Source organism: Tyto alba, unplaced genomic scaffold, assembly GCF_018691265.1.
Source record: "Tyto alba isolate M040663 unplaced genomic scaffold, T.alba_DEE_v4.0 Super-Scaffold_17, whole genome shotgun sequence".
NCBI classification, from domain to species: Eukaryota; Metazoa; Chordata; class Aves; order Strigiformes; family Tytonidae; genus Tyto; species Tyto alba.
The window spans coordinates 19,515,565-19,535,640 of NW_024881279.1; the positions used below are offsets into that span (position 1 = coordinate 19,515,565).

General features: G+C 40.6%; 1 protein-coding gene across 9 annotated transcripts in view; it reads left to right on the forward strand.

Annotated features, from left to right (window-relative positions):
- The window catches only part of KCNIP1 (potassium voltage-gated channel interacting protein 1), a 445,272-nt gene that overhangs the window by 362,228 nt on the left and 62,968 nt on the right, over positions 1–20,076 (forward strand). The window contains exon 1 of one of the 9 annotated variants that reach the window (XM_009975317.3): positions 19,421–19,617. The exons of the other annotated variants lie outside the window; for them this stretch is intronic. Within the exon in view, the coding sequence (XP_009973619.2) occupies positions 19,509–19,617 (109 nt within the window). The 5' untranslated portion in view covers positions 19,421–19,508. Of the gene's footprint in view, positions 1–19,420; positions 19,618–20,076 lie in introns of those variants that run through there. 9 annotated transcript variants of the gene reach the window in all.

Consider the following 20,076-nt stretch of genomic DNA (forward strand, 5'->3'; position numbering starts at 1 on the left):
TTTTTTTGTTTTTACTGAGGGGTACCCAAAAATACATGCAGGTTAGGAATGAAGGCAAGATAATTCTGTTCTTGTGTCCCAAAGGTGAATTGCTGTTTTCTGAATGTGTTACTGAACTTCTGCATTAAATGGATGTAATACATGTCTGAGTAGAACTAACTGTTCCATCTCAATGTGTATGGATAGTTTGGGAGACTGGAAATTCTGAATCAATCTAAATGAAGTGAGCAGTGTTTAGACTCTTTTGTGACAGTGCTGAGAATACCCAGTTGGATTATCTTTGTAAGTAACTTTACATTCCCCCTGATGTGTGTTCTCTCCGTCTGTCTCGTTCTTATTTAATAAAAAGCAGACAACAGAAACCTTGTTGATGTGCCTTACAAGTACATTTGTGGGTTTCTACCAAGTTTCCTCCAATTCGAATCTGCCATTTTAACCCCCATGGGCATGACTGGTCTGGTACATTTGGTACAAAGCGTGGACAGCTCTCCTAAACAATACCTTAATGGTTAGAAAACTGCCTCTGGATGTTTGAAATGGGATGTAATATCCCCTTCAGCTTGTGTTAGCACACGTACTTTGTGTGGTCTCAGTGGTCCCCTCGGCACGCTTCCCATCTTGCACAGTTAGTGCTATTTATTGGTCTCACCCTCTGACTGCCCTTGCTGCTGCTTGCAAGAGAAGAAAAGAAAACAACTAATGGGGAGACATCATGTGCGGTAGCTTGTACAAAAAATTGTCTTCTAAGGCAGCCTCTTTATTCTGCTGAAGTGTGTGTTAGCTGTCTCAGTCTTCTCTGAAGTGAGCTTGGTCTCTGGGTGATGAGTGTTGATACAATTCTCAGCACAAATGCAATATTTGCTTCTTGTTACTGCTAAAGGAAAAATTATTGCTAACCGATTTATGTGCTTTGCCTGTATTATACCAGAGTTCACTCCAAAAAAGTCTTTTGAAGACAAAACAGAATTTACAAATTCTGTTTACTTTGTTCACTGAAATGAGTAGCTTGCCGATGAAGTTAAACCTTTTGTTGTTCAGTGAAGAATTTGTGGGTTTGCCGTTAAGTCAAAACCCAAAATGCTCAGTCATGACCTACAAGAATAATACCACTTTCTCCTTCAGTGTTTATTTCCCTTTCAACAGTCTACAGCCTTAGTGCTTCTGTGAGGTGTTGTGTTGTGTTTTGTCTGGATCCACCCCCACACACCGATTGTCATGTTTTTTCTCTCTGCAAAGTCAGAATGGCTTCATGGGTATTTGCGTGAGTAAAAGCAAAGGGCCTCAAGAACTGCCCTGTCAGTTTTAACGAGCTGCAGTCTGCCTGTGTCTTGCTCAGTTTTGAGTCCAAGTCTTTGTTCAGCAGAATTTCAAATGGGTTTATGAAATTACTGCTTTAAATTAAATCCTACTGGGGAACCTGCTGCTGGCCTCTGCTTTGTCTATGCCCAGTATTGGCTGCAGAGTAACGGAATTTCTCTTGGTGTAACTGCTGATTTAAACAAGCTGTACCTAACAGTAGACTGTCCTCCTCCTACCTCCAGAAGTATTTGGGTGTAGATAAGTGTTTTAGATCCATTCTGGTTTTTTAGCTGCTTATTGAGGCGATGGTAGGCTATCTCCTTATTTTAAACTTTTTTCCCTAACTTTGTTACAAGAAATGTGTCAATTTACTGAACCAGCCTTGAGGAAAAAGGCATTTCAAAGGCAGGCATCTCTATTTAGGATTAGAAGGATAATCGACATAAGCTTGGCTTGCACATATGGGACGGATAAACCAGCTTTTATCTGATGCTTCATCTTCTTTCCTTTTTAGTCTTGATTTATCTTGATTTATCATTTAGTTTTCACTGTTTCCTCCAGTCTTTCGTCTTTTTTTCCTCCCTCTGTGTATTCTTCTCTTTTGTTTTGAAGCTTTTTAAAGGATAAGGCTGTTCAACAGCAGCCAAGGAATTAGTGAAGTTTTCAAATCAGTGATTTTGAATGAATTTAGGAACAAAAGAAAAATAGACTTTAGTGAACAAGTCACTGAAAGCAGCATTAAAATTAGGTGTGAACAAAATGAAGGCAAAGTCATATATAAACCTGAGCCTGAAAAATTTCAATTAAGAAGTTCAGGTAGGACAGTGGGAAGAAGGCAACATACTAAACTAAGCTGCTTCAAAACTCAGGAAACCTCACCTCTGGCCCTGGCTTCCCCTCAGAGTTCTGGGAGGGGTTCTCTTGCTTTTGTTCAATTTCCTTACTAGGCTTTTCTTTGTAAAATATTCTAAAATTATAGCGGAAAGCTCTAGAATACTAGCAGTAATTATCTCCTGGTTGGTATTTATGTAAGATTAATTTCTACCTAAAGAATTTGCCCATTTTCTTCTTTTACAGCTATTTGTTTTTCACAGGTTGTGTAGACATTTTCTCTCGTTTCTTAGTAATTTGCTAATTTTTTTATGCACTGTGTAAATTTAAAGCCCACTTAAGCAATATTATCTATAAATTTAAAGCCTCTTTAAGCAACGTAATCTACAAATCATATAATCTAGAATTGGAAAAAAGATCTACAGACTTACTACGAAAAGATGGTTCTCAGGACTTATTTCCTATTCATTATAACTGGGAGATGGAGACCTTTGTGTCAGCTTTGCTTCTCAAGAAATAATCCTGTATTGAAAGATGACAGAATTGCAGTGCCTGTTTAGAATACAGTTGGTGAATGTTTTCCTAGTTAACAGATAGAGGCTAAGACAGATTTTGTGGCTTGATTTGTAACCAGAAATGAAAGCAAAACTGGCATTTTGTGTTTTTCCTTCTCTTTAATGCTGAGAAAGAAAGGAGGCAGAGAGCTGAGCTGATAACTTAGAAAAAATTTGCTGTGAAAGGGAATTCAGCACTCCCTCTCCATCAGTGGTTTTCCAGCAGCGTTGAAGTGCTACCCTCCTTATGCTCTTTGAAAACATCAGGCTTTGATATTTGAGCTTGCACCTAGCAATAGGCAGATAAAGGTGTGGCTTAAGGCTTTCTGTACCCATCCCTTTGTCTTTTCTCATTTTTGCTCAGTATTGAGCATATGCTGTTTGCAGAGCAGGACCTTGGAGAAGACATGTCTAGATAGTCATTGGGATGTTTTGATACACAAGGTTGACCCTGCACAGAGGTTTGTGCTGCCAGGTGTTGTCTTGATCTGGGCCAGTTCAATATCATGTTCATACTGCTGCTCAAAGTTATCCGTGTTTTGTGTAATGGCAGCAGACTCTGGGCAAATCTGCCAACTGCTGAGTCCTTCCAGCTTGCCTTGGAACGGGGATGACCGTGCAGTGTGGGTCACCTTCGGACTGTGCTTGGAGTCTGTGTAGCAGTTGAACTAGACACTTCTTGCTGGGTTTTACCTATCCCACCTTTTTCCACAATTAGAATTAGTGGGAAAGTAGAGGCTGAGAGGATAAATGAATGAAATGGGAACATGCAACTTGTTAATGAATTAGATTCAAGATAATTAATTGGCTAATTACAGGAACTTGTTTCCCCATTACTGGAACTACCTTCCCCCAATGGCATCTCTGGTAACCGATTTCTTTATTAAAATGGAAATGTTGGTCTATGCCTCCCCTAAAGTCACAGCAAACCCATATCACAACATGCTGTCACATCCTGCTCAGAAGAGGGAGACAAGTGACTTAAATTTCTAAATCCCCAATGAAGTGGACAGCAGTGAGACAAGTCTCAAAGTCCAGACATTTATTAATTTCCCACAATGTACTAATTGGATACGTGATAATTGGCTAAGTATATAGCAAATTATGGCAAGCCATGTATTATGCCTTGCGTTACCTAACGATGAGAAGGGAAAAAGAAAAGGAGAGAGAGAGAGGTAGAAATAGAGATCACTGGTCCAGGTTCCTGCATTGGTCCTGTCCAAGCTTGCCAGGGGTGCATCCTTCTTCACTGCTTCTTCCTTGCTTGCTTCTCTTCACTCCTTGCCCCCCCCTCAATGTATACACACTTTCCTTGGGTTCCTCCCCTGGGTTGACCTACGTACCCCCATATCACATATATGTGGAGGGATAAGGTGCTTCATGAGATGATGTAACTGGCATGATTTTGTTAATCTTCATTAGCATATGCAGGAGTGTCAACTTTAATATGCATTTTGCAGATAATGAAGCAAAGGTCATTCTCTGAACAGCTGGCCCTTGAAACTTTACAAGCTGCACCAGAGCAGAGCTGGCCTGCCTCCACAGGACTGCCTTGCCCAGCTGCATCCTGTGCTGTTCAGGCAGTCTTCATCAGCTTCAGCCTCCACATTATCCACCCTGTGACTAGAGTTTCATTACTCAGGAGTGTTTGAGATATTCTTCGGCACAGAGGGCCTTTGCCCTCCCCTCATCCCTTATATTTGCCAAGTCTTGTTTCTCGTCCTTGTTTTCTCAGTCCCTGTTTCAGGGAGTTACGAGTCGTCTCTCACACATGCCTAGCAGCTGATGCCTTTCTGAGCAGCATTATGTAAAGGGAACACTGGTTTGTGCAGTCTCTGAAATACAGCGAGATGAAAATATATTTATTTCCTACCTGTTGATAGAGCAGGGCAGAACTATTTTTCAACAAACTTTTTTCACAATTATACCGGTGAGACCTGGGGAAGGGATCTGGTCTTATCCCAAATGCCTTCCTGGAAGACAAGTGTCCTTGGCTGCTTGTGAGGAAAGCAGCAGTGATTTGCCAAGCTCTGAGATGCTGAAATTCATGTGAAGAGGTCAATAAGATTTTGACGTACAGTTCTTTTCTTGGGCTAAGGCATATGTCAGTAACGGGGGGACGTTTCATGGCTTCAATTTGTTGTCAACGTGAAACACAATACCTTTCCTCTACCCATGTATCACCTGCTTCAAGACTCTCTAAATGCCCCCATACTGTAACTAACTACTGTTTCACATTGCTTAGCATGCTTTCTCTCATTAGTCCCCTCCGAGGCAGTGCCATTAGTCCACTTGGAAAAGGGGGAGCGAAGCACAGAGCTCAGGATGGATATGCGCCTCCTTTTTGGGCCCTTAAACACACTGGGGCATCTTGGTGTCTGTGACTTGGTTGCGGTTTCACAACTTCTTCCAAGCAGAGCAAGTTTCTGAAGTCTTGGGGCTAACATCCATCTTTTCTCTCTCTTTGCGACTCCTTGTAGCCTGTTAGGAACAAGCAAAAGCTGACACTGACAACCTAGTAGTTACTGCTTCACAGTATGAATAGCATTTACGTGAGTGATAACCTAGCAGTACCATAATGGCAGTGACACAGAACAACATTTCAGCCAAGCCAGACTGAACATCAAGGAGAAAATGTCAAGTCCAGTATCAAAGTGATGTTGACTTAGATGTGCCCAAGAGAAAAATAAGTGCTAAGAAATAGAGCACTACCCCCAAAGCCAAACTGTTAGTATAATAGGTGTTTTATTAGTCAGGCAGAATATGGTTATGCAGAAAATGACTTCACATACCTCCCATCCAGGTCATGTTGCCAGTTCTGGTGGACTTTCAGCCAGCCCCCACCAAGTTCTGATGATTCATTTGTGTGTTTCTGTGATGCAAAACACGAAGAGTTTATCCTGCTCTGCTGCTGCCTGGCTATTTGTGGGGGAGTCTGCATCCTTTCCTTTCAGTGCACCGAGGGAGAGAGTTATTGAAGAAATTGCTCCTCTGAAGGCTCAAGCTCAGATTTGACAATTCATCACGATGCAAAGTGCAGTCTTTCACCTGTGTATAGCACAGCTTTCTTTTCAACTAAAGCCCCTCTTTAAGATTTGTTGGTTCAGCTTTTGTGGCACAGTTAATTCCCATCTCTGTGCTTTGGAGTTGTAGCCGAGACCAAAGCAAAGCCTGAAATGACATTGTGCCGTTAAAGTCAATTGAGTGTCTGTGCAGTTAACAACACTATAAACAAGTGATAACCAGAATCCTCAGCTGACACTTAAAGTTTAAGGCTGTTATATGGCATTTCCAAGTCGATGTGCTGTCTAATGCCCCCTCCGAGCACAATTACTGTATAAACTGAACTGAATGTATCGAATAAATATGCTAACTTCACCTTCTCTTGCTAGAGTTATAACAGTGAAATTTTTAGTAGATTTGGGATGATGTTATTTGAGAAGATGCTATTTCTCTTTTAACTGACTCTCCAGGCACTCTTCTGTTGTTCAGGAAGATATAGATATATACATCCCACTGGAAAACAGTTTATACCCAGGTCTGAAGAAACCTGAGTATTAATGCTTGCTTGTACTTGTATTCTCATAGCTATAGACTTTACCTACTTGATATTCTGGTGAAATACCCAGGAATCTAATTTTTGTGCATGTTAGCACGAAAGATTAGCTTTGCAATCTGGGTAGCAAGCTAGACATTAGAAAACTCCTTCCTGTTTAGATCAAGTATTTAGCAGAATCTATGCCAGTTTGCCTGTGTGCTTAGGTATGAAATCCAGTGTTTTTCCAATTTCCTATTTTAATGATATTGCAGCTAGCAATTGAATTGGGATTAATGCAATTTATGAAACTGGGTGATATGAGAGTCTTGCAAACAGTTTTCAGGGTCACAAAGCTTTACATACTCATGAATATATTTATGGATTTTTTCCCCCAAAAAAGTAATTGTGATGTATGGGTTTTTCCATGATACCTTAAGATACAGATGTCCATTTTTTAAAATTAAAAACAACCCTTCTTGTAAGTAGCCCATACAGATGAAATGGCAAAACTATGCAGAAAGATGCTCGTTGTGCCAGCTGAGCCTCCGGTCCAATTCAGTTATAGGCAATGTCAGTCTGTACTGCGTTTCTGATAACCAAGTATTACACAAAACGGTGGGAATGGCGGTCAGAAAACTTCTCTCAAGCAAACTATATGTTTATATAGTTGTTTAAATGGCTAAATTTATATCACCAAAGTGCTGTAGTTCTCCCTAAGAAGCTTAAACCGGTGGAATGATTTCAATTGGAAGAACTTTTGCCTGCCTCATTTCCCAGATGCTTTCTTGCTTGATTTTCTTCTGCACAGAATCATCCTTCAATTTTTGAGGCCAACTGGAAATGGGATACTGCTCAGAACTTCCTTACTGAGAAAAGAGTTAAGTGCTTGGATGTTGTGCCGCCTTCTTTCTCTCTGGAAATGGCTGAAGATATATCTAGAGATATATCTCTAGAATTCATATCAATTCTTTTGTTCAAAATTTTTAATCTGTAACTGGAGGATAAATCTGACATGAAAACAAGTTTATTTGTAGTTCATGGTTTCCTGATAATTAACAAAAGAGTTACTAATAACTAGCTACTCACTGTGAATGTAAAATGCTTAAGGACAGAAAACTCCAGCCAAGGGTTTTTCAACATACTGAAGAGTGGTTTGTGTTTTAGATTAACTAAACTACCATCTTCAATACCTCCAGACATAATTTGGCATCATTGCTAGATTTTGGGTTTGTTCTTTGCCTGAAAGAGCTCTGAACAGAGTAAGTACCGACAACTGAAGTACCCTTTCATTTCATCTTAATGTATTACCCTCTAGGCCTGAGCTGTCGTATCTTTGAGCAGAAGCAAAGCACCCACTGATATATCCAAACGGACAATTAGTTTAATAGCGGCAATTAAGCATTGCACTTTTTTTTCACAAGAATGTAACTTGAAATTAATAAGCTGTAGTTTAATTAAATTGTGGGGAGGGAGCGCAACATAGTGTCCTCTGTCCATACTCTTTTCCTTCAGTTAGAGTGTGTTCCAAGCAGCAAATTGACATGGTTATTTAAGTAGAGACAGAAGTTTATTAAAATGTCCAATGAATGTGACAGACCATCATGAAAATAGTTAATTGCTGTAGACATATTTAATCAACTTTTTTCCTTAAAAATGTCTTTGGATAGTTAAGAGGTTCTGAAGAGCAGTGATCTTCCTGTGCTTGAACTGACCAAAATTTAGATTGACACTGGAACTGGACCAGCACAATTCCCAATAGGATTTGGCCTTTCATCTTCATACCTTGCATGCTGTGTGTTTAATTTTTACTAAGAAATGCCATAGTACAATTTATAGGTGTAAATGACCATTTTTTTTATATATATAGACGCACATAGGGTAAACTGTTTAGCTTACAGCACCAACATTAGCATTGAGCTACAGTACATATAGTAGCTGTCCCTGGAGAGCCCTGTGGTAGGAGTCTATGTAATTGCCGTTGTTCTGCAGATATTGGAATAAACCCTCCAGTCCCAAGGTCCAGTGCTTCTAAAATGCACTGAACTCTGTCCCTCTTTACTGGAGCCTGGGTTCGTCTCATTTGATACCGGGATTAGCCCAAGAGATGCACATCTCTCTTGCTTCAGAGGGTAAGTGCCTATGCAGTAAGATACATCAAACTCTCACGTAGATGAATGTTTCTTTTATCTAGAGCTGGCTCTCAAGTGTCAGAGTTTCTTGGAAAAAAGTTAGGCTTTCGGTTGTGCAGGCTAAGGACTTTCAAGAAATTCACCCTTTTTCCTCCCAGCTATACTTCTGCTATCATCTTCAACCATGGAAATGCAAATATAATACATACAGTTATTCAAGGGGATTGTGGATTACTGGGGGAGAGTATTCTAACTGCTGAGGTGTGTATGATACATAGCTTGCCCCAGATATGAATATTTACAGACCTGGGATGTGCTGTGAACAAATCATTCTTTTACCTGTGCTGCCCTTTCCCAGATGTGGCATTATAGTCATAAATCTACTTCAGTTTGCCTTTGCCCTTGAATTTCAGCTTAAATTCTGAATGTAAATCTTCTTGCAGAAACCCCTGTCACCTTCATTTTCCTTGCTGCTTTTTTCCATGCATCTCGTATCTTTTGCTGTACTTTCAGCATTTTACTTTTCTTCCTGATCTCCTGATTTTCTTGAAGGGGGTTACCTCTGAGCCTGAGTCTCTTCCCCTTATTGTCCTTGGAGTTCACTTGTACAAAGAGTATATGCTGTTGCCATATTGTTTTCCTTTTGTTCTCCTCTGTTGTGTATGACTTGTTTCAGCAATGTGGAAGTGAGTAGGGTGCTGGTTCCATCACCAAAGTCCAGCTTGCTTGGCAATGAGATATTTTCAGATACATGTAAAGGAGGAGGCATGGAGGAGGTTGATTATCTCAGGCCACTGCTTAGCTTTAACACCCTAAATATAGTTTGTCATTTGCACTTGTATTGCAGCTCTTTGGGTGCTTTTTTGGTCAGACCTTCATGTTTCCATGAATGTCAGTGTGTCTGTGTTGAGAACCAGAATTTAAATAGTGGTGCCACTAGAGGAGCAGTTAAACTGAAATTTCTAAATCTGAAGCAGTCTGGTAAACTCTGGAGAGCTGACCTCTATACTGAGGGCAAGTTATGTGAAACTGTTGTCATGCCTCTAATAGTTGGAGCTGTGCTGGCAGAAGCAAAACCTTTCCCCTTTTCAGAGAGCCCTCTGGAAGTTCTCCTACTTTCTGTGTATTTAGAACTACAGCATAAACTGCATTTTTTGGTTTTGTTGTCAATGTTTTACTTTACAAACTTCATATTACTTTTTTAGAAAGTTTAACTTCAGACATTGGCTTTATAAATTGACTGTTTCATTCTTGGTTTCTGTGTCACTTCAAAGCATTAATTGCTGAGAATTTTGTTACTTTCCCAAACATTTTTGGGATGGTGTGATTTGAGTCTGATGTATCTGAAATAGTATGGTACTATTTCATAATTCACTGTGATGTATCTAAAATATGGTTAGTTTTGTACAGTTTCATATTTTTTTAATTAATTTATTACTCTGTTCCCCCAGTAGTAACTTTTTTTTTTTGTGGTACTATCTTTTGCAGAATAATTATGTAAATAACAAATTAAGTTAAATCTTTCAAGCTGGAGGTAGAACAAGAATACAAATTATAGATGATAAAGTAAAAACTCAAGTGCAAGTAATGCATACACAGTGCAATGAAGATGAGATGGGGGTAAAGAGTCAGGGAGAATATTTAAAGGTGTCCTGGATTTGAGTGAGTGGTGGAGGTTTTTTTGGTAGCAGGGGAGGGGGCTATAGGGGTGGTCCCCTGTGAGAAGCTTCTCGAAGCTCCACCTCTGCACCAAAACTGAGCCAATCGACTGTGCCCCTGTGATAATGTATTTAAGAAGGGACATGGTGAGGAGGAGTTGTGGCAGCTGTGTGAACACCAAGGTCAGTGGAGGAACGGAGGAAGAAAGGAGGGGGGAGGTGTGCCGGAGCAGAGACCCCCCTGTATCCTGTGGGGAGACGGCAGGGTGACCCCCGCCGCCACCCATGAAGATCTACAGTGGAGCAGACACTGATTTATGGCCTGTGTTTCATTTTGCCTGGCTGATCAAGGTGCTGTGCCCAAAGAAGTCCGGGGTCTTGTGGGAAAAGCTAGACCCTGCTGTTGTAGTTCAGCTCTGGGAGGATTGCAGCATGCGGGGGTGTCCCACGCCGGAGCAGCTCGGGAAGGGCTGCAGCCGTGGGAGGGAATCCAGTCGGAGAAAGTTGGTGACCCACGACGAAGCAGTGTGGGGAACGCTGCGGCTCATGGGAGGAACTCATGTTGGAGAAAGTTTGTGGAGGACTGTCTCCTGTGAGAGGGGGACCACGATGGAGCAGGGGGAAGAAATTCCAAAAGCTCCCCCCACTGAAGATGGAAATAGCGGCAGCACTGACTGCACCCCCCCCCCATTCCCTGCCCCTGTGCCGCTGGGGGGAGGAGGTGGAGATATCGGGAGCAGAGCCCGGGGGGAAGGTGTTCTCAAGATTTGGCAATGCTCCTCACTGTCCTACTCTGTTAAGTGTTGTTAGTGTCTGTAATAAATGTATGTTCTTTTTCTTCTTCCCCTAACGAGTCTGCCTTTTGATTGTGACCATAATGGGTGATCTGCCTCTCCTGGTCCTATCTCAAACCCCAAGCCTGGTTCATCTGTCCCTTCTCATTGCTGGAAGAGAAGGGGGAGAGAGTGGCTGTGTGGTGTTTGACTGCTGACCAGGCTCAAACCACGACAAAAAGTATTTCCTTATAAAACAGATCAGTAAGTGAAAGTAACATAGACGTAGTTAGAAAACTGTGTGCATTTATTGCTTGAAGCCCCTTAAAAGTAAGAAATCCAGAACAGCATGAAAAGTGGTGAGAAAACATGGTTTAATGTATTGGGCAATGGAACAGTGTTCTTCAAGTGGAGAGTGTTGTTCAGTCCTTAAGCCTGTAATTTATATGTTGTAACTAAGACAAATGTATGAGAATACTGGGCAATGTTTTACATAATTCTCATGCAAAAATAAGAGCATAGTTTCGTATTCCACAAGAACATGAGGAAAAAAATGCACCAAACAGACTGATTCTTCAGTTCACTACTTAAAAATAAAGGGAAACAAGTAAATAAGCGGGGGAGAAGCCAATGTGTTAACTGGAGGCCACCAGAGCTGTGATGACTGTATGGCTGACTGAATTACATGTGTTCACCATAGTGGAATGATGAGAAATGTAATTCTATTTCCTTAGTACACTCCTTAAATAACTACGTACACCTTTAATGAGATAAAGAAACAAGTTGCTTATCATCTGCTTGTCACCAACAGAAATGTATCTTACGGCACTCAGTGTAGTTCCATGGCTTTTCAAAGGGATGCAAACAGCTTGTGAAGGTCAGGCTTCCTGGCATTCTTCTTCCTGCTCTAAACTCATGACTGTTCCTACAAATCTCTGAGTTCCAAAGCTTAAATTTCCTAACTGTCATTTCATTATTACTTGCATTCTGTTGCCCCTCAAAACTAGTGCAAAATCCCACTGATCTAAAAAGGTGCGAAGCCACCTTCTTGTGTGCTCTTACGGACTGAGTCACGTATGAAGTCTTGAGTAGCCAGGCAATGTGTGAAATGTTGCCAAAATGTATCTTACAGCCCTGGTATTTCTAATCTATTCAGCAGTCAGAAAGAGCAACCTTCAGAGTTATGATCCGAACCAGCACTTTACTTGCTGATTAGACTGCATTGGAAAATAGCCTTGATGTTTTCCCCTCAGAAAACACTCCCTTCTATGTGCACTTCACAGTCTGAACTTTGAAATAATGGATAGCTTTGACTGGCCCACTGATTTAGGAAACTAAACTCTCTGAATCTTAGTCGGATGTGCTTTGAGGTGGGGAAGAGCCTGTGATGTTGGCTGCACTCTAGCCCTTCTTGGGATAAATAAAAGGTTTTGGATAGTAGCAATGGAACAGAGCAGACTGGAGCAAAGTGATTTGGTCCATGCTTAAGGGCTCTTTCTAAAGAACATATTTAAAAGCATTGGCTTTAAGTATGCTGTCTTGCAAGATACTTGTCATTGTATAAACTGTAAATAATAAATTATATCAAGTAACTGGGTAAGACTGATGTTAAACAAGTTTAATTTTGTTTTTAAACTGTGTTTTGTCCTGTGTCAGTTTTCTGTGATGTGAACTTATGACCTTTAGAGTCTTTGCAGGGGGGAAAAAAACCTATCTGTTCATTGTCATTCTCATATACCTAATTCAATATGAATCTGGGAAAACAAAGCCCATTAGAAAAAAAAAAAATCAAAGAGCAAAGGTTCTGCACTGTTAATTATCACTTTTATTAAAACTGAGAATGAAACTGTGACAAGCTGATGCCCATAGGAAACTATATAATATGGGGGGAAAATCCACCTGTGTTGAGAAAATCACTGCAGCCTGACTTGATAGCAGAGGCTTTTAGCTTTATGCTTCTTCACTGTTCTTTTCTTGTGGCAGAAATCCAGTAAGCAAGAAGCTGCCACTGTAAAACACATCTGTCTTCTGGTAATTGTAGTTTTTAACACCTTCTTTTGGCTGCTCTTTACTGCTATCAGTTATGTGTGTTTGCTGACGAGAAGAGTGCTCACCTCTGAGTACGGGTCCCAGGGGAAATGCTCAGCTGGATGTGGGGCTCTGTACAGGTTGGCTGCGTGGACTGGTACGGTGGCATTTTCCCTGTTTGGGGATTGGACCTTCGGTATAACTGAAACACCATTTTATATTGTTGTGCAAAGTTTCAGGTTGCAGATACCCCCATCCTAGTCCCTCCTAGATCTGTTCTTCACATTACATCCTCTTATCCAGTGTTCCTTATTTCAGACTTAAAATACCCTCATGTGCTCTTTCTTGTTTTAACTTTTCACTTCCTCTCCTTTCTTCACAACGTTTCCTCCTCAATTTTCATTGTCTGTTTAAAAAGTAGGTAAATGAGAAAAGCCCTGCAGTGTTTCCCTGTTTCCTCTCCTAGTGCAGCTGACATTATTAAGCAGCTGCTGGCAATTCATCCAGCCTAAACAGTAGCACTGACAAGAGAGCAAGTTTGGTGCTGGACAACTTCCTTGGGTCAGGCCTGAGAGCAGCCACTGCGCTTTTACAAGTCTGATAGTGATCTGTGATTTTAGAGGAGGCAGCTGGTTTTGGTTTTACTGCTGTGGTTCGTGCAACTATGTTGGTTACAAATAAAAACCTAGAGAAATACGTGAAATACGGTTAAACAGAAGGAAGAAGTGCAATAGCGCCTGTCTGAATTCCCGTCTGATACTTAATAGATATTACCCTTTCATTAATTATATATTGCCTCAATTGTATAATACACAATTTCAGACAGTGTGCATGTAAACTGTGGTTCAAGTTAGTCCTTCAAAGTTACATGGTTTCTTCATTAGTTGCTGGTCTTCTCACGATTTGTAGAGGCTTGCTTTAACTTTGAGCTGTGTGTGCATCGTTAACACTAACCAGCTTTTGCCATCATGAGGTCCACAGTAAAGCAGAGTCTTCTATTCAGCAGCTTGTGGTAACTTCAGGGTAGGGTGTGCTTATCTGTACCTCCAGCTGGCCTGGAAAAAATCAGTAATGATGTATTGTGTTTCCGGAGTCTTTCAAAGATATTCCTGCATTTTTCAAAGTTGGCAATGTGAATTGTGCTAATAGGCTCACAGAAGGCTGGGAATTGCTAGCTCAAGACAGTCTTTTTAAGGGCAGAAATGTGTGGGGTCCTCCTGCTTCTCTGCATTGAATTGTCTATGGGTCCTTAGACCCAACAATACCTTGCCAGCAAGCTGGGAGACGTTGATGGAACAAAGGTAGTAGCTCCTTCACATGAATCAGGAGGAGTGAACGTAGGGGGAAACTTTTGATGGAATTATAGCTGGTTTTGTTATAGCAGAACAATTTACATTATGTCAGGACAAGGGTTCATCTGCTGGTTACTTCCCCGCACTCACACAGCGAGGAAATGGCAGACTGAGGAACTGAGCTCCTTATTCCCAGCTCCCTGTGCACCACTAATAAAAAAGCATCCAAATTTCTGTGTTATCCAAACCAACTAATGAGACATTTGTGATTCACCTATCATTAGACGGAATGTATCTCTGCTGACAAAAATAATGACTGGTAATTAGCCAGGACTTTCTGAAACACTCTTCACTGGTGTGTAACTGTTAGGAAACAAGTATGATACAAAGCCAAATTAATTTGCAGGCAGAGGGTTAGGGTGGAATTGTAGTGGTGCAAATGGGAAGGGACCTGAGCTCACTGTCACTGAATGGCTGTTAGTTTAACTGGAGACTGCTCATACTTCAGATGAGGCCTCTAAACCATCAATTCCTTAAATATCAGATTTGCTAATTTACTTGTAGCATAATTTTTTAATTATAGTCAGCAGTTAGCAATCAATGGTTTTCTCTCTGCACAATTTGCAGATAGCATAAATAACTTAAGGCTAGTCAGACACAGAGAAATCTGATCTTAATCACCTGTGGTGAACGGGGCAGATGAATGACTGTTGACCAAGGCAAGCTGATAAAAAGCTGCCATCTAAGCAGTTAACGTCATTGCTTGGGACTAAGTAAGTTAAAATCATGAGAAAGGCCTAGTTTTCATTTTGGTTTGTTTAGCGTAAAATCAAAACAACAATAAAACCTGCTAACTTTATGCACGCACAGAGAAATCATATTGGATAAATATGTATGGAATAGTAATTTCATACTTTTGATGCTGTAGCCACCTGCAATACTGTGAATGATCTCATTATGCCATTTCTGAAATACAACAGAAGTGGAAAGGCTTCAGAGATCTGCAGTGAAAACAGATTTATGGACAATAGCCATGTGAGAAGACTGTTGATGATTGCTAAGTATCAGAAGATCCATAAACAGAGGTGTTTTAGAGATATTTGAAATAATGAACTGTACAAAAAGAATCAATCAGATGTTCCTGTTTGTTCTTTATCATAACACAAGAGCAAAGGAGTAGTCAATCAAAATGCCAAAAATTTAATATTTAGGGGTTTATATCAGGCTAATCATAGAAAACCACTGAGGGTTTCTTAAAGGTGTGGGTAATGAGAACATGACATGCTGCATTTGTTTTAAAACAAAGTGAGGAAACAAATCCTACTCTTTGAAAGCATAAACGTGTTCCTAATAGCTCAGTCACTGGGGGAAGTTTCTGCTGTGGGGAATACTCTATTTTGCTGTGATTTTTTGCACCTTCACATGTGTTCTGCCCACGCCCCCCCCAACCCATTTTAAGAGCTGATTATGGATTACATAAATCATTGATACTATTCATCATAGCAATTCTTTTATTACCAGTAAATCCTTTTCATTACATGTTATTTTGATTGATCTTTATGAAGTTCCTACTGATGTTCCCAGAGGGCACACATTTGTGCATACCCGGCACAAACCTTTTTCACAGTTAATTGAGGCTTTTGCTGCATGTGAGAGATACGTACACTAGTCAATAGCAAGAATATCTATCTCTGTTATGAGGACATCTGGTATTTTAAACATTTGGCTTTTTACATTCCTCCGTTTTAGGATTTGGCAAAAATTAAGCTTACTGCTTCACTGGTAAGCTTAACCTTGTTTGTATATAACTACAGAAATGGTCTTCCGGTTGCTTTTCTGCAAAATCTGTTGTTCGGTGGCTATGGTAGAAAACCAGGCACTCTAGTTTGTGCTATTTATTTTATATGTGATTCTAGTAAAAATTATACAGTCCCTTGAGCTACCTTCTCTGAGGATAACAATATGTATTTTGCAGCAGATTTACAAATGTTTGGGAAGCATCGATCCAAAAGCTGCTGCAGATTTGCAGAATATTTTTTAGGCTGTAGAATATTTATTCTGTAGAAATAAAGAATTTTGAATCCCACTACTTATTTGGTATTGGCTTGGAGTTTTCCTCATTTCTTCAGTAGTGATTCAAAATACCTAATAAACTCTTGGTTAATATTTCTGCACCTTGTCAAGAGTTGATCCTCTATTTCTGTGCAGGTTTCTGTTGGAGAACTAAACTGAGTAACCTTTCTCTGGTTTAAATCACAGAACTAGTTTCTCTCACTAGCTCAATACTACAGTAAAGAAGGAGTGTTGCTGTAACTAGTGGGCCAAGCTGGGAGGTAAGCTTTTGAGGAAAGATGCCATCTTTTATTTAAAGTGGTTGTTACGATGGGGAAAACATGGATGAGTATTGGGTCCAGAGGATTTTCCTGCCAATTCTTTAGTCAGTCACTCCTGATGATTTGAATGTTTAAATAGCAGCAGAAAGCTGCTTTGTTTTAATTAATTGTATGCCATAACGGTAGGTCAGTATGTGGTTTCCAAGCTGGATGGTTGGAAGGGACCCAGTGCTCTACCTGTCGGGCAGCAATGTCCAGAAAAAGTTAGCACAACATGACATCAACTCATCCCTAACATAAGGCACCCTGGTTCTCGGGGCAGTCACAAGCAAGTGAAGAATGAGCCGAATGACTGTTCTGGGAAGTTTGGGGAAATAAGGGAGAAGCAGCAGCATCCGGGAAGAATCGCTAGCTTCGAGGTGACCCCAAACCAGCCTGACAGTCCTGAATGGAAAAATTCTCCTTCAGCATTCCCTCCAAGCCTGTTTAAAAACTGAGTGAACCTCACAAAAAAAATCATGATTTGGCTCTGACAGCATTAGATATACTGTGGGATTCTGAGCTTCTGGTATGCATGAGGTCTTCATGCAGCGAGAACTCTAGGGACTGAAACCAAATATTCTGTTGCAGTTTCTTATATCAGGAACACCTAAAGAATCAAAAATGTTACTCTTGGCATAAATTGCAGTAACAGAAACAGTGGAACTACCAGTTTTTCATGCCCTTCCCCATGCCTCTTGCTAAGGTGTTGCTACAGGACTTTAGAAGATGAAGAGGTGGGACATTATGGTGGGAGAACTGTAGAATTGCAAGGCACTCTTGTAGGAAGCCAGGCTTTTTGAGTTTCATTGCTCATCATATTTTATTTTTTATTTTCACTTTTTTTGGTGGTAATTAGTAGTAGTAGCTAGTAGATTCAGGAGGTTCATGCATTGCTGGGAAGAAATTTTGTGATTAGGTGTATCTGCGAATAAATCATGTGCCTGGGAATGAGTGGGTGGTTAAGGTGGGCTCTTTTAAGATCCGTTACCTTAGAGGTCTGAGAAAACAGTGCAAAGTCTACCAGGCAGCCAGTAAATCTGTCAAACATCTCTTCTATAGACAAGAAAGAACCCGGTTATTTTTGTGGTCAATATGCCTGACCAAACTTGATGTGGTGGGGTGTGGTTTTTTTGGGGTTGTTTTTTTTTTTTTTTTTTTTTTTTGGTGGTAGTAGTGGTTTGGTTTTGGTTTTGTTTTGGTTTGTTTTTTTTTTTTAATGGACATGGTAAACCAAGTAATTGTCTGAATGTTTTGAGGTCTGTTTATGACATGTTTCATCTTAAAACTCTACTCTCCTTGTCTGGGAGAGTTTTGACAGTGCAGTGATTTTAGTTCCTTTTTAGTTTTAAAGCTGAATGTGTTAATCTGGGAAATATGAACCATAATGTGTCATCATAGCCAATCATACAGTCAGGGCAATGAAAACCTAATGTGGCAGATGCTATGGAGTACAAAATAAAAATTCTTCGGTCTAAAGTATTAATCAGTAGTGGTGGCTTTGATATGATGCCATTGAGCTCTGGATAGTTAGGTGGCAATGACAGAGAGCCCTCATGAATAACACATTTATAAGTGTGATCTCTTCCTTGGCCACCTGCATACAGAATCAAAGCTCAAATTCAATTAAAGTGTTCATTACTTGTTGACTTGATCATTCAAGTGTGTATGAGTACTCTGTACCTCCAACCTGGCCTTAATATGAATAACTCTAAGCAATTCAAGTGCACTACTTAGTTAATGTGATATACAAAATCCCTGTGAGGTTCTGCACCTGATGTTATTGTTCAGCAGTAGTTTAATGCAGAGGCAGCACCAGAAGAGGGTATGGGAGCAGCATGGTGGGGTGAAAGCCAGCCTGCCCTGCTCATTTGGGACTGCAGGGAAAGGGAGTTACTGTTTGCCTCAGGGAGTGGGAGTGTGGGAGCAGTGTGGGGGAAATGACAGCCTCGGAGTCCTGTAAAATAAAAGGCATCGGCTATCTGTGCTCCTGAACAGTCCACACAGGGCATACCAGCATCTTCCACTAAAAGCGTGCTTGAAAAAAATCCAGCTTTTACTGGTGTTGCAATCTTGCATCTGCCATCTGATAAAACACTCAACCTGCCAAGTGTTTACTCATCTGTGGTGATAATAGAGAAATACATAATTGACTTAATTTGAGAGCAACCCGCAGTGCTACCCCATGCCAGCAGCCTGGTGAAATATTGCAAAGATGAGCGAGTGTGAAGTGCATCTGTCTGTCTTCCTTATCAGCCTGCAGAGGATGCTCGTTCAGGCCAGCACTGGTCCACAGTGATGTCTGGGTCCCTGTTAAATCCCAGCCAAATGCGCTCTTTGCCATCCGGCAGCTAACCCAGAGGAAGAGAGTTTAGAACTGTTGCTTACAAACAGAGTTGTCCTGTAGGTCCTGAGCTCTAAAAGGGTATACACGTGTATGTGGAAAGTGTCTTTATGTATAGCCTAGCATGTTGGGGGGGTGGGGAGGAATTAAGAAAGGGAAAGACCTTTCCTTTCCTCCTCTACAGTGTGCCATATTCCCTTATGCAGTATAAAAGAGGCATTGACAAACAGCATTTGCATTGGCAGAATTACTGAGAGAATACCAAATGCAAAAGTTGACCAATATCACAGATATTTAAAAAATAAAAAAAAATAATCCATTGAGATGTTGCTGAGTTTGACATCACAGTGTTAAGTTGATCAGGGGCAGAGTAAACTCTTGACAGAATTACCCTGAAGTCAAAGAAAATAAAACCATAGAATATGGCTAAATGCAAAAACTGCTTGCATGTTAAAAAAAAAAAAAAAAAAAAAAGGCAAGCGAGGGAGAGGGGGGGAAGAGGAGAACTAGAAAAAGGGGGAGAGGTTGAGAAACAGAGGGAGTGTGAGAATGAGGAGGGGGGGAGAGGGAAGTGTGCTGTACACTTAGCTGAGCAGCCGGAAGAAAAGCTTCAAACAGGATTTCTCAGCTTTAGATGTCTGCCAGTTGTTTGCAGGCACACCAGTAGGTATCTGTGTGGTGCCTTAAAGGATGTGGACTAAAGGCGAGTCGGAGGGACTCCAGACTTTAGGGATTGTGGTGGTGGTGTGCTCCTCTCTGAAACTTTTGCACTACCTCGGGCTAATTGACTTGTCAGATGGTAAGAGAACTTCCAAGTTTTCCAGCTCGTGTTTACTTTTGTTTAAATCTGTTTCAGTAAAGCCACTGTAGGTAGCAGATAGGCTGTGGGAAGGAAAGCTTTGTCAGTCAGTGCACTGATTCTCAATATTGTCTTCATCTTTATTAAGAATCATACAGGCTGCAAAGAGGGAATTATGCTTTTTTGAGGACTTCTGTTTGCTTTGGATATATTTCCATAGCCAGAGAGAATCTGAAGCTGTGATTTTTTTTGCCTTGTGTATTATTATATCAAATATTCTTACTTCTTCTTATTGTTAATTATTTTTCTCTCGAAAATAAATTGGCACCAATGTGGAAAAAGGAAAGTCTCTCTTAGGATAATGGAAGCACAGCTGGTAATTAGGTGCATGATTTCATATGGCTACCTAAAACAAATCTGTTGTGACATTTGCAGATTAAAGACATGATGGAATGAATG